General features: G+C 37.8%; 1 protein-coding gene across 8 annotated transcripts in view; it reads right to left on the reverse strand.

The window, feature by feature from the left end:
• Window positions 1-15,566, reverse strand: part of ATR (ATR serine/threonine kinase) — a 99,852-nt gene that overhangs the window by 46,655 nt on the left and 37,631 nt on the right. For all 8 annotated transcript variants that reach the window (XR_010319141.1, XR_002787273.2, XM_023555461.2 and 5 more), the window contains 3 exons: window positions 12,075-12,281; window positions 10,759-10,872; window positions 2,818-2,933 (listed from right to left, as the gene is read on the reverse strand). Coding sequence is in view for 6 of the 8 variants with exons in the window: in XM_023555461.2 (XP_023411229.1) it covers window positions 2,818-2,933; window positions 10,759-10,872; window positions 12,075-12,281 (437 nt within the window). In the remaining 2 variants the exon portion in view is untranslated. The remainder of the gene's footprint in view (window positions 1-2,817; window positions 2,934-10,758; window positions 10,873-12,074; window positions 12,282-15,566) is intronic.

Consider the following 15,566-nt stretch of genomic DNA (forward strand, 5'->3'; position numbering starts at 1 on the left):
CCAAGTATACCGTTTTCTACTCTTCCTCATTACAGGCATCCACTAAGCTCATTAATAACTTTAGCACATGGCTCAATGTCTTCCTTTTCTCCCCAAATCTTATTATCATCCTAAGTGACTTCAATGCTTACCTGGACCACCTAATCAACCTCAAAACTTGTCAATCACTTTCTTCTTTACTCCATTATCAGGGGTCTCTTGCCATTACAAAGTTCTTCACTTCCAAAATCAATTCTTTACTCTATGACCAGTTTCTTAAATTTTCAGTTCTTCCACCCAGTTACTCCAACACATCCAACATGTTACTGAGATCTTTTCTGTTCTCTGCCTTACATACTCTTCCAGTCTGTGACACCCTCCTCCCATTACTGCTTTCCCTAACCAGCTTAGTCTCCATGGTCCTTCACTTCAATTTTGGTAACATCCTCTACCCGCTTCTGCTACACTGTCTACCAGCTACACCCATCTGTCAACCTCCCTGCCTTGAATCAATCTAAACACCTTCACTGAAGTGATACCCTGTCCACAGTGCACTGCAGAAGGAAAATCACTAAATGCTCATGAAATTAATACTACTACAAATTCTTGATCTTCAACCTCAATGGATTCTCTGTGATGCCCAGAAATGCTTCTAAGGTGTCCTGATTAGCTCTCTTTCCTGTTTTCCACAATGGTATTTTCAAATCATCACCACTCTCCTCAAACCACCACTGACACCTTCAGCAGATGAGATCATCTGCTATGCCTACTATTACACAGAAAAAAAAAAACAAAACATTGTTTCCCACAACCAAATCTGAATCCAGCCAGCATTTTAACTTTCCCTATTACAGTGAACGAGATCTCATTCCCTTTAAATTTAATCCCCTGTGGCTCCCATTCTGGATGCTCTTCAAGGTCCTCATTGTATTATCACTTCTCTCTTCCCTTCAACATCTCCCTCTCTAATGGCTCATCAGCATTAACGTTCAAACATGTTTAAATAGCTCTCATCTTAGTTATATGTATGTAGGATATTTTGGGGTTGGGGAGTGGTTTCCTTTTAAATCATCAACATTGGCTGATGTAAATAACATCAATATAAACAACTATAATAAAATGCCCTACACTCAAGGTACTGAGCAAACATCATGTATTTCACTGTATTCCAACTTTCTAAAACTTGAGAGATTCAATAACCTTTTAGTTGCCTAATATTAAACCAGGCAAAAAATCGAAATCCTTTATTTTGAATCATCAGGCACATACATGATTTTATTGAGTTTTATGGTGAAGTGAACCACTGATATTGGGATACAAGCCAGGTTTTGCCTAGTCATATCCTGATCTTCTCTCTTAAAATAATTTCTATGACAACTTCAAACTTAAGTCGATCTATCCAGTTCTAAAACTTAATTCTTCCAAATACAGCCAAACTTTGATCGAAGTATAGTGAAAAAAAAAATTAAGAATATAGGCGTAAAACTTCAAGGCAGCAAAAACATGGACATGCTTTTAGGAAATTATTTCCCCCAGGCCCCCTGAAGCAAATATCAAGTAGCACAAGCTATATCTCGTGATCATTAGCTGATTTGGTAACTTGGTGTTTCATACAAAAGGGGGACAACTGCACTGATAATGCCTCTTATTTTTATGAGGCAGCAATTTCAATGAGTAGATCAGAGCTAAATAAATCTCCTAACTTCAGCCATAAGTATGGTTCATAGATCAATTTCTTACACTGCCCCAAATTTCCCTCTTGAAGCCATATCACCCAAGATAAATAAAGTAACCTCTGCTTCAGATATAAAAGTAGAAGATCATAAATATTCATTGTTTTGCTAAGATCACTCTTGCATATGACCATTTAAATAGGAGCAGAATAGCAAGTGGGCAAAAAAACATTTATATGACACTAGTCAAAAGAAATAAAATCATATTAAACGTGAATATAATGAATGAATATAAAAAAGTGTCTAGCAAATAAGTATGCATGCCTAAGAGTTTTTATAAAAAATTTTATTGTAAGTCTTAGCACTGGGGACTGTTTAACGTAACAGTTCAGCACTGGGCTGCTAAATGAAAGGTTAGCACTGTGCACCCACACAGTGCCTCCCAGTGGGAAAAAGACTTAGCAATCTGCTTCCGTAAAAATTACAGCTTAGAAAACCCTATGGGGCACTTCTAGTCTGTCACATGGGGTCAACATGAGTCAAATATCGAATTGGCAGTACCTGACAACAATTAACAGGCACTTTACTAAAGTTCACAGAAGTTAGGTAATTTACCCAAGGTCACATATATAATACATACTAGAGTAGCTAAAACTACAGTTTTTAACGAAACAAATTTTATCATTTTATGAATTTCAATCAGCTGTAACCAAGTCATTTAAATTAAAAAAAAGCTTAGAAAATTTTTTTTTTTAATATGTAAAGGGAAAACTATATTCATGAAGAAAAATTGGGAAGAAACTAAAATCTCTCTAACTGGGGTTACTAGAGGCTTTGGGACTAGCTTTAAACAATTCAATATCTGTAAAAATTAAACGTCTTCAGCTTCCATTGATATTCAACTTTAAGTAGATTCTTACGAAGTACAAATAACGGCTGAATAAATGAAAAACATTAATCCTTTTAGCTTTACGAAATTTGTTAAAGTTATAGGCTTTAACCCAATGAACAGACTGCACTTTTCATTTTGACAAAACAGACTATAAGCATAAATCATACCAGAAAATACACCTACGAACACACATTTCGAATGCTCAAAAATTATATTAAAAAAATTACTAATTATAAATAATTTAATGGAAGTTATTTTAATGTGTTCACATACCTGGTATTTAGATGAGGCTCCAGTATTTCCCGAACGTGCTCAGGAAACCTCCTCCATAACTGGTGACCTGGGCCGTCACGCTGCATCTCTCTACAGTCATAAATAGAAAGTAACTCCTGCGAATACACATTTCACATTTGTAAGTCAACAATGAAGTAGGAAAACCTGAATATTCATCCATGTTCTACATACTATGGTTATAAAAGCACACAGAGAAATATAAAGTTTTGTAGCAGCAAAAGTGCTTAGGACATTTCTCTCAATACCCAAAACCATTAAGATAGCTTACTCAAGGTCATGAAGCTGTGGCAGTGCTTGAATATGAAGCCAGTTTGTGTTCTATACATAAAATGTACTGAAATATAAGATTGAGAGCTATCTGGAGGCGAAAACTGGAATTTCCTGTATTTGCTGAAGCCTTAGGATATGGTCTTTTATGAACATCAATGAAAGCAACTACATATCCAACAGTCCACAAATTCAAGATATCTCAAATTCTAGACATAAAATATTGAGCTTAAATTCTGAAAATAGATGCAAATGTTAAAGAACAACTTACTATTGAAGCCCAGAGATTAAATGGTTATATTTTACTTTTCTTTAAAAATAAAACAAATGGGATAAAGGAAAAAAACCTTTGCCTCTAATGCCAGCCTTCAAAACAAGAAAAATATGTTAGGGTATCATATCTCCTGTCACCTTTCCAATTCCATTTAAACTGACCAAGTGCAATAGACGCCCTCCTAATTGTAAAATATAAGCACCATCTAGCAAAATATTAATTTTACTATTCTACATAGTATTTTTACTAAAAGTAAACAAATATGTAAATAGGGTAAATAAAGGAAAATCCAAAACTCAGCTTCATTTAACTCTGAAATGTTATTACAATTTTGTTTAAAGCCAGACTTCTCTGATGTTTGTACTCGCCCTAGCCAAGAGCAACTCTCTTAATCGACTTCTAATAACAACTTTATTAGGATCAGCAATTCCCCAACTTTTTCATTTCAGGACTCTTTTCTTGTTGTGTTGTTGGCTGCCACCAGGTCGGCCCCTGACTCACGAGGACCCCATGCAAACAGAACAAAACACTGACTGGTCCTGAGCCATCTCCATGATAACCTGTGGATCAGACCTTTGTGGTCCATAGGATTTTCATTGCCTCTGATTTTCAGAAGTAGATCACCAAGCCTTTCTTCCTAGTCTGTCTTAGTTTGGAAGCTCCACTGAAACCTGTTCAGCATCACAGCAATACAGATGCCTCATCAACTGACAGGTGGTGGCTGCACACGAGGTAGATTAGCCAGGAATCAAACCCAGGACTCCCAGCACGGAAGGTGAGAATTCTGCCACTGAGCCACCAAGCCTCAGTAATGACCCTTTACATTCTTAAAGCTTATTGAGCCCTTGTGCAACGTGGATTGTATCTACTGATGTTTACCATATAAGAAATTAAAGCTGAAAAATATTAAAAATATTAGATTTCTAATTCATTTTAAAATAACTGATAAATCTATTACATATTTACATATAAATGTTTGAGAAAGAACAGCTATATTGTCAAAATAAAAAAAAATTTTGTGATAAGAGTGTAACTGTTTTACAATTTTACAAATTTCTTTAACAGTTGGTTTAACAGAAGACAGACAGATGTTCATATATGACTCTTCAGTCAATTGCAAATTTGTACATCATGTAGCTTCTGGAATACATATTCATGAAAGAATGAAAGTGAAAAGGTAAATATTTTATTATTACGATAAAAACAGTTTCAACCTCACAGACTCTCCCCACCACCACTGCCAAAAAAAAAAAAAAGGGTCTTACAGACCTCATAAAATCACTGAACCACACTTTGAGAACTGACAGATTAACCAATGCTTTCCAGTCTCCCTAGGAAACAGAGTAACATTAATGGCACGTTAAGTGCTGGCGGGTAATAAGCAACTCTTCAGCGGACACCAACACTTTTAATCCCACTAGCTGAGTTCTGTGCTTACCAAAAAATCAATTGTGTTTGTTCCCAAGCCTATTTACGCTAGTGGAACTTATTACTGTAATTATGTAGCTTAATAATATGTTATAAAAATCCAAAAGTACAAAAACATATGGAAGCTGTTCCCATGGAAATTCAGTTGAATGCACTGGAAAGATTTAGAAAAGGCAAACTGCTTTAAAAATTTTGCTACCAGAACCTCTGACGTCTACCTAGGACGTAGAAACTTAGAAAGAGCATCATTCCCTTCCTAACAACAAGAAGACATTCTTTTTAGCAAATGGTGCTGGCAAAACTGGATGTCCATCTGCAAAAAAATGAAACAGGACCCATACCTCATGCCATATACAAAAACTAACTCAAAATGGATAAAATACCTAAATATAAAGCCAAAAACCATGAAGTTCATAGATGAAAAAATAGGATCAACACTAGAGGCCCTAACACACAGCATTAACTAAATACAAACCACAACCAACAACGCACAATAAGCTACATAATTTGGATCTTCTAAAAATTAAACACTTATGCTAATCAAAAGACTTCACCAAAAACGTAAAAACAGAACCTGCAGACTGGGAAAAAATTTTTGGCTATTACAAATCCGACAAAGGTCTAATCTATAAAATCTACAAGAAAATCCAACACCTCTACAACAGAAAGACAAATAATCCAATTAAAAAATAGGCAAAGGAAACAGACACTTCACCAAAGACGACATTCAAGCATCCAAGAGACACATGAGGAAATGCTCACAATCTCTAGGCATTGAAGAAATGCAAATCAAAACCACAACGAGATATAATCTCACCCCAGCATTACTGGCACAAATCAACAAAACAGGAAATAACAAATGTTGGAGAGGCTGTGGGGGAATCGGAACTCTTATGCACTGCTGGTGGGAATGCAGAATGATACAACCATTTTGAAAAACCATCTGGCGCTTCCTTAGAAAACTAGAAATAGAAATACCATATGAGCCAGCAATCCCACTCCTAGACATATATCCTAGAGAAATAAGAGTCGTCACATGGACAGACATATATACACCCATGTTCACTGCAGCACTGTTCACAACACCAAAAAGATGGAAACAACCTAGATGGCCATCAAGAGATGAATGGATAAACAAACTATGGTACATACACACAATGGAGTATTACACAATAATAAAGGACAACGATGAATCTGTGAAGCATCTCATAACATGGAGGAATCTGGAGGGCATTATGCTGAGTGAAATAAGTCAATCACAGAAGGACAAATATTGTATGAGACCACTACTGTAAATACTCACGAAAAGGTTTACATTTAAAAAGAAATAATCTTTGATGGTTACAAGGAAGGGCAGAGATGGGGATGGAAAAACACTTAATAGACAATAGATAAGCGGAAACTTTCATGAAGCGTAAGACAGCATACAATACTGGGGAAGCCAGCACAACCCATATAAGCCGAGGTCATGGTAGCTCCATAGACACAACCAAACTCCCTGAAGGACCAAAATGCTGGGCTGAGGGCTCTGGGGACCATGATCACGAGGAATATCTAGTTCAGTAGGCATAACACAGTTCATAAAGAATATGTTCTATGTTCTACTCTGGTAAGTAGCATCTGGGGTCTTAAAAGCCTTTGAGCGGACATCTAGGATACTCCATTTGTCTCACCCCTTCAAGAACAAGGAAGAATGAAGAAAACTAAAGATATAAGGGAAAGATTAGTCCAAAGCACTAATGGACCACCTCTACTACAGCCTCCACCAGACTGAGTCCAGCACAATGAAGATGGTTCCCGGCTACCACCACTGACTGCTCTGACAGGGATCACAATATCAGGTCCCGGACAGAGCTGGAGAAAAATGCAGAATAAAATTCTAACTCAAAAAGAAAGACCAGACTTCCTGGCCTGATAGAGACTCGAGAAACCCTGAGAGTATAGCCTCTGACACCCTTTCAGCTCAGTAATGAGGTCACTCCTGAGGTTCAGCCTTCAGCCAAAGATTGAACAGGCCCATGGAACAAAATGAGGCTGAAGGGGCTCACCAGCCCTGGGGCAGGGACTGGAAGGCAGGAGGGAACAGGAAAGCTAATAATAGGGAACCCAGGGTTTAGAAGGGAGAGTGTTGGCATGTCATGCGGTTGTTAACCAATGTCATAGAACAATGCGTGTACTGTTTGATGTGAAACTGGTTTGTTCTACAAACCTTCATCTAAAGTACAATTAAAAAAAAGAATTGATGTCTTTACATTATGGTGTTGGTGAAGAATACTGAACACACAATGGACTGCCAGGAGAACGAACAAATCTGTCTTGGAAGAAGTACAGCCAGAATGCTCCTTAGAAGTGAGGATGGTGAGACTTGATCTCATGTATTTTAGACTTGTTATCAGGATGGACCAATCCCTGGAGAAGGACATCATGCTTAGTAAAGAAGAAGGTCAGCCAAAAAGAGGAAGACTCTCAAGGAGATAGACTGACACAGTGGCTACAACAAGGGGCTCAAACATAGCAACAATTCTGAGAATAGAGCAGGGCCCAGTAGTGTTTTGTTCTGTAGGTCATAGGATCACTATGAGTAGGAACTGACTCGATGGCACCTAACAACAACTACTTTACAAAATGAGCAGATTATCCTGGATTATCTGGTTGGACTCAAACTAATCACATGAGTACTTACAAGTGAAGAACTTTTTCTTAGTAGATCAGAGAGATGAGATAGAAGAAAAAGGTCAGAGAGATGTGACATGAAAAGGACTCAATCCTCCATTGCTTTGGAGATGGAGGAAGGCAGTCATGAGCCAAGGAATGTGGCAACCTCAAGAAGCTGAGAACAGCCCTCAGTTTACAGGCAGTAAGAAAATGGGGAAGTCAGTTCCAGTGCTATAAGGAACTAAATTCAGTCAACAATTCAAATCAACAAGTAAACAAATTATCCCCCTCTCCTAAAAAAGAACACAGCATGGCGACACCTTGGTTCTAGCCTAGTAAGACTCGTGCCAAATTTCTGACCTACAGAAATGTAAGGTAATACATTTGTGTTGTTTTAAGCCACTAGGTTTGTGGTAATTGCTTTCGGGGGTGGGGGGGGGCTACAGATGCTGATATTAATTAGACATAACCATCTACCTCATGGGATTAGTTCTCTTGGTTTGGGGGCTCAGGGCAGTGGTCTCATGGGACAATTCAGTCAACTGTATAATCTAGTTCTTACAGATAATATTCAACCTCTCAGTGTCAGGGGTCTTAAAAGCTTTTAAGAGGCTATCTATTTTTATTTTTTTTATTTTTTAAGATACAACTATTGGTCTTTATTTGTGTGGAACAAAAGAGAAAGAAGGAAACCCAAGAATCAAAGAAAGAAGTGGACTATAGGACAAATTGTCTGCATGAACCGCTGCCTCCTCCACTAGGAGACCAGAACTAGATGGTGACCAGCTAACTCTACTGAACGTTATGATCAGGAGCATAATAGAGAAATCCTGATAAAAAAGGACAAAAATGTGGAACAGAACTTTAGATTCTTAAAGAATCTGGACTGACCGGACCCACTGAGCCTGGAGGAGCCCCAGAGACTATGACTCTGAGTTGCTCTTCCATCGTCAATTGAAACTATCCCCTGTAGTCACCTTTAAACTAAGTAACAGTTTAGCCCGAGAGTAAAGATTGTCATTGTCACTCGTATTACACTCCTTAAAAAAAAAAATGTATATACTGGGTTTTATATAAAATCAAAGGGTAAACAGCTATTTTAAAGCATAAACTAGAAGGTTTAGAGGCAGGGAGATTAAGTTAAACAACTAGAACAGAAATAACGAGAATGGTGACCCAATGTGAAGAACTTAATCAATGTCACTGTTCATTATGTCTTGAAACTGTGGAATGGGAGAGAGTTTTGCTATGTATATTTTCACCAAAGAAAATTTTAAAAACTAAGACACTCAGAGCTGTTGACCTTGCTTCCTATTTCACCAAAAAAAAAAAAAAAACAGAAGCAATCAGAAGAGACCTCTATAATTCCCACCGCTTATATCTACCCAGACTAGTGATACCAGTCCCCATATGCTATGCTTTCTCTCCTGGTACAACAGATGAATTGTCCTTGTTTTTAAGTAAACCAACCCCTCCACTTGTGCACTATATCCCACACCCTTCTGCCTATTCAAAAATACTATTATTACATCAGTAGTCTTCCTGTATTATCACTTTTGTCCTCTATGCTGAATTGTTCCCAGCAACATATAAGCGTGCTGTTATTTTTCCCATCTTTACCCCTTTCCTTCCCAGCTACTGTATCTTTCTTCTGCTCTCCTTGATAGCAATACTCCTCAAGAGTTGCCTGCAATTGCTCTAACTCCTCTTTTCCTTTAATAAGGCTTTCTACACTTCACTGAAAAGCTCTTGTCAAAACCACCAATGACCTCTATGTTACTACAGCCAACAGTCAATTCTCAATCCTCAGATTATTACACCTACGATCAGCACTTAATACGATTGATCACTCCATACTTCTTGAAATATTTTCATTACATGGCTTCCAGAATATCATATTGGCAGCTCCTTCTCAATTTCCTTGCTCGTTCCTTCCTCTTTTGCCTCATGTTGCAGTCTCCAGGGCTCAATTACTGGACCATTTTTACCTATACTTTCACCCTTGATCCTTTCATCCAGACTCAAGTTTTTAAATCCCATCTTTATAGTGAAAGCCTCAAAATTTATATCTCTAGCCCAGGCCTCTCGCCGTGAATTCTAGACCAAATATTCAACAAAACACAAAAACATTTAATAAAAAAAGAAAAAAACCATGAAAAAGGGAAAGAAAGTCAAACTGGAAAAAATATTTAGTACACCTAAGACAGACAAAGCTAATTTCTATCATATCCAAATAGGTCTTGCATAGCAATAAAAAATAGACCAACATCAAGAGAAAAATGGGCAAAAGTCATATAGGGAAAACTCACCAAAAATATATATATATAATTAAATGAAATGCAAATTAAAATGGAACAAAACCAGTTTTTATTTTCTTGACTGGCAAAGATTTAAAAATTTGTTAATAGGCAGGGTTATCAAGGGACTATAAGGTGGTGAACTTTTTAAAATAAAATCTACCAAATGTAAACACTACACTTGCTGAGACAGAATTAAATTTCTAGATATTTCTACTGTTGATATAGTCACTTAATTTGCTGAAAATATATGTGTATGTTCTCTGAAACATTTTTTTCAAAGCAAAACATTAAACACAACCTAAATGTCTTAAATAAATTCATTACAGTACATTCATATCATTGAATATTATGCAGTGGTTGAAAAAAGAGATATATGTACTGACATGGAAAACTACCCAATGTAGGCTATTAAGCACAAAAGAAAATCAATTTACAAAACATAATAAACAATATGATCTCATTCTTCAGTGGAGAAAACATATACTTACATATACATAGAAAATATTTAAATATATCTATAATAACCTGTTGCAAGTATACACTTCCATTCTCTCTGCAATTCTTATCACAGGCTCATATTACTTTCATAATAAAAGTGATTGTCAAAAAATATGCATTCTCCAAGTATAGAATTTGGAGTCCTTGAGTGGTAAAAAAAAAAAAAAAAGTTAATCGCTTGGTTCGAACCAAAATTGGTGGTTCTAACCCACCCAGAGGTACCTCAAAAGAAAGGCCTGGCAAACTATTTCCAAAGAATCACAGCCATTAAAAAGCCCTATAGATAAAGAGTAAAAACACACACAAACACATACACACACATATATACACATAAGACCCTATGCAGCACAGTTCTAGTCTGAAACACATGGGGTTGCCAGGAATCTGAATCAAATTGATTCAATGGCAACTGGTTTGGTTTGGCTTAAGTGCAGAATTCTCAACTTTCTTACCAGGGTCTAATAATATAAAGCCAGTAATGACTAAATACTCTCTTACCTGAATGGCATAAGCAGCTGAATCTTGAGCCCGACTGTTATCTGCATACGCCAGGTAAGCTCTTGTTAGCTCCATCAATAATCCATAGGCAAAGCCTAAATCTTCTACTCCAGTCTCAATAAAAACAAGAAAAAAATGCAAAGTTGATTGGTATAAATTTCCTTAAGCTGTGTGTACCGTTCATATGGGTTTTAAAGTGAATTTAACTTACAAAAGACCAGTGAGCATTACAGATTGAATTGCATCCCCCAAAAAGAAATGTGGACGTCCTAATCCCTATACCTGTAAATATGACCCTCTGAAAGAAAGGGATTTTCTTTTGTTATGTCAATGAGGTCCTAAACCTAAGCACTTCTGAGTGGTGTCTTATAAAGAAAGCAGAATAGACACAGAGACACAAGGGGAAGGGAACATGTGAAGACTCCCCTACAAGCAAAGCCAGACCATGGATTACCAGCAATTACCAGAAACTAGGTGAGAGGCCTATAGAAGGAAGAGACAATGGCCAAGACCCTGGCTTGGACTTTTGGCCTCCAGAACTGTGGGAAAATAAATGTCTGTTCTTTAAAGCTACCGACCTTGTGGTGTTTTTATTATGGTAACACTAGGTAACTAAGATAGTGAGGTTCAAACTAAGTTTGATGCCAAGGCTAAAATACCATATGTAGTTAAGAAGTCAAAATCTAAGGCTTGTAAAAAAGGCTATTTCTAAAGTGTATTGAACTTATTCAACTTTTGCATAGTGCTGACATTTTGCCTTGTTTGTTTTCTGACTCTTAAAAAGAAAATCATAAACACAGCATTTCTTAAATTGCATTCTGTAAAACTCTGGTCATTTGAGAGACTCCAAGAAATAATTTTAACATATCCCCTTTTTGGAGGGTCACAATGTACACTGATACATTAAAAGTTCTGTTTAATTTTGTTTGATACGGATTTTCCAAACTCATTTGACCAAAGAATTTTATTTATATACGCACTATCAGAAAACCCTGTGAAACTAGTTTCCCATGAAAACACTAATAATAGTGTTTAAGTAGTAATAATAGCTAAATGATTAGTTAGGCTTTAAATATTTCCCATAATTAGAATGAGAAGCTTTATTTAAAAGAACACAAAAAAATTGGGTTCAAATTTTAGTACTTTGGGCCAAAAGTCTTACAATAGTATTAAAAAACGGACTCAGAAGTTACCTGCATTGTATGTTTGAGATCAAGTTATGATTAAAGATAATCTGAATAGTTCTTTGTAAATGAAATAGAAAACCTGCAAAGGGCAGAGAACTCCTCTTGACATTCCAAGTTGTCATTACTTACCACAAATGTAAAATCTTTTCCTTGGGTTTCAGTTGTTGAGAAGTCTAGTCGACCTGGATCTATTGCCCCCAACTCCCCTAAACATTCTCCACAGAGCAGTCGAGCTTGAGAGTTGGCATCTTGGCAACCTTTCAAAAGCACTGTCACCAACTGTGAGATAACAGGTTCTACTGTTTCACTATCAGTTGCATATTTTATCAGTTTTTCCTGGAACAGAAGTAGAAAGAAAATATTAAAAATGATCACAAATCAAGTTTATATGTAACTTCTACAAACTGGTACATTTTCCTCAACTAGGTAGGTGGGGGAGGATTTGGCACATCTTTGATTTTGTAGAGCATTTATTTCTGCAGGACCCTTAAAATTCTCATTCTTACTTTTTTTCCCTTTCCTACTAACTCTCTAAAGAGTGCCTGTTTCTGTTTTCCTCCTTCTCAGAAGCAATGATTTTCTGAGACTGTCACCTTGGGTTCTGCAAACTTTCAAGCCCCTTCCCTGCAACTAGTGTTCTGATATGCCACATCTTGGACCTCTTTTCAGTATTGCTGCACGTAGCTTCAAACTTTCTCATTCTGTTGGTGATTTTATCTTTGTTCTACCACCCTGAGTTTCTCCAATCTACTTTCTTCTTTTTTGTACAGTCTTTTCAAATTCTAACTACTCTCAACACAGGCTTGTGATGTGCACTTCAGAGATAACTCTGCTACTTACAGGTAATTTGAAGTTCATAGTATTCTCTGTCTCATGGTTATGCTGAATGTGTGAGTCATGTGTGGTTTTCTCTGTTCTCCTAGTTGCTTTGTATAATTTTTTTGATATGTAGAGACTCAGATTTAAGCATCCACCATTATCTAGGACAACACAGAAGCCTCTAGCAGCTTTATTTTCAATGGGTTCATTTTCTTAACTTGCAAACATGGACTCTTAGTTTGACCTCTAATTCTGTTGTCTTACGCTAGTCTCATGCTCTGATATTCCTGCAAGTTCAGCCATCTCTTAAACTGTGCTGTTCAATGTGATAGCCACTGTCCACATGTAGGAGCCCTGGTGGCGCAGTGGTAAAAGTCGGCACTTAGAATCCACCAGCCGCTCCCTGGAAACCCTACGGGGCAGTTCTACTCTGTCTCATAGGGTCGCTTTGAGTCAGAACTGACTTGACGACAACAGGTTTTTTTGTTTCTTTGTTTTTTGGTTTTTTATCCACACACATGTACCTATTTAAAATTAAATTAAACAAAACGAAAAATTAAACACCTTAGTCATACATTTCAAGTACTCAGAAAAGATACATGTGGGATACTGGCTACCACTGGACAATGCCAATATAAAACGTTTTCATCCTCACAGAGAGTTCTTTTGTACAGTACCTTTCTACAGGTTCCACCACCTGTCTGTCAGTTTGTTGTACTTTCGGTTTGCATGTTGCTATGATGCTTGAAGCTATGTTACCAGTATTTCAAATACCAGTAGGGTTACCTGTGGTAGACAGATGTTAGCAGAACTTCTATGCTAAGAAAAACCAGGAAGAAAGGCCTGGCAATTTCCTTCCAAAAATTAGCCAATGAAAGCCCTATGGATCAAAAACAAAAAACCCTATGGATTACAACAGAATATTGTCTGATATAGTCCCAGAAGATGCACCCCTTAGATTAGAAAACCCACGGCCATCGAGTCAATTCTGACTCACAGAGACCCTACAGGACAGAGTAGAACTGCCTCATAGGGTTTCCAAGGCTGTAAATCTTCAGGGAACCAGACTGCCACATTTTTCTCCTATGGAGTAGCTGGTGGGTTCGAACTGCTGACCTTCCAGATATGAGCCTACACCACCAGACCTCCTTTTCCTTACATTAGAAGGCACTCAAAATGCACAGTGGCCACAAAAATGGACTCAAGCATACCATCGATCATGAAGGTGGTGCAGGACCAGGCAAAGTTTCATTCTGTTGTACACGGGCCAGAGTCAACTCAACAGCAACTAACCACAACGAAATCCTAGAGCTTCACTGAACTACCTTCACCTTTGATGTTATCTTCTTGCCACAGCTGGGAAAGAACTCATCTGGGTATTCACAGATGTTTTGAGTGCTATTTCCTGCAATATAATTGTGAAGATATGTATCTCTGGATTCTTGCCCTTCTTTTATCTCTCCATGGCTTCTCCAGGAGCCCTAGTGGTGCAGTGGTTAAGAGCTCAGCTGCTAACCAAAAGGTCGACAGTTCGAATCCAGCAGCTGCTCCCTGGAAACCCTATGGGGCAGTTCTACTCTGTCATACAGGGTCACTATGATTCGAAATCAACTCAACAGCAACTGAGTTTGGTTTTTGTTTTCATATGGCTTCTCCAAGCTCCTTCCCTTTAGTTTTTCTCTTACCAGCCTACAGTAAATTTATCCAGCTGGATATAGATGCTAAACTAAACTAATCCTCACTTAAAAACAATTCTGTAACAATGCATGGCCATTACATCTTAATCAGACTACTCAATCTAACCTTCACGACTCCTGTTACTACACTGCCCTTCATTCTGTGACTAGTTAGCCTATTAGCATTGGGGCTTTACAGTGAAGGAAGGCTTGTCAGGGAATCACCAGATGTGATTCATCTTTTGTGACACAGGTGGCAACAGTGGGGCAGTCGTGGAAATCTCCTTGAGTTCTCAGACTTAGTCATTTACACCTAGGAGGTAATGATCAATACAAAGTTTTCTTACTTTAGACCATAACCAGGCCATCAGCTTGGAAATAACCTAGACTAGAAAACCTCTATGCCAAGAGGAGAGCCCCTTGGTTATTTGTAACGTGCTACATTAAATTAAAAAATCAGAGAGCCTTTAAATTGCCTGAAGCCCAGCAAGGGACAAGCACACGGTAGTTTCAATGTAATGTAGGGCAGGAATTGATTATGTAGACTCCATAGTTAACCAAACCAAACCCAGTGCCGTCGAGTCAATTCTGACACACAGCTACCCTACAGGACAGAGTAGAACTGCCCCATAGAGTTTCCAAGGAGCACCTGGCGGATTCAAACTGCCAACCCTTTGGTTAGCAGCCGTAGCACTTAACCACTACACCACCAGGGTTTCCACTCCATAGTTAGAAGGGCAAAAAACCTAAGTGTGAGGAGATTAAAGGCTCCTCTCATCTGGGAGGGCCATTCCAACACTGGCTGCTGCCCTACACTGGTTTATACAAGCTTAGTGACCTAGAAGCCATGTTCTCACTGCTATCATGTATCTCTGTTTTAAGTATATGCTTGCTTCTAGTATCAGAATAAACACAACCCAACTCTGTGATCCACTAATTCATGAGGGTTTTAGGCTCTCATATCTTATCATATGGGTTCTTGATACACAAAAATGAATAACTTACTTAAATTTTTTCCAGTTTATAGATTTATACCAGTTGCCACCAAGTCGATTCTAACTCAGGACAACCTCATTTCAGAGCAGAACTGCGCTCCCAAGGGTTTTCAATGGCTCTGATCTTTCAA

This window comes from Loxodonta africana, chromosome 23, assembly GCF_030014295.1.
Source record: "Loxodonta africana isolate mLoxAfr1 chromosome 23, mLoxAfr1.hap2, whole genome shotgun sequence".
Taxonomy (NCBI): domain Eukaryota; kingdom Metazoa; phylum Chordata; class Mammalia; order Proboscidea; family Elephantidae; genus Loxodonta; species Loxodonta africana.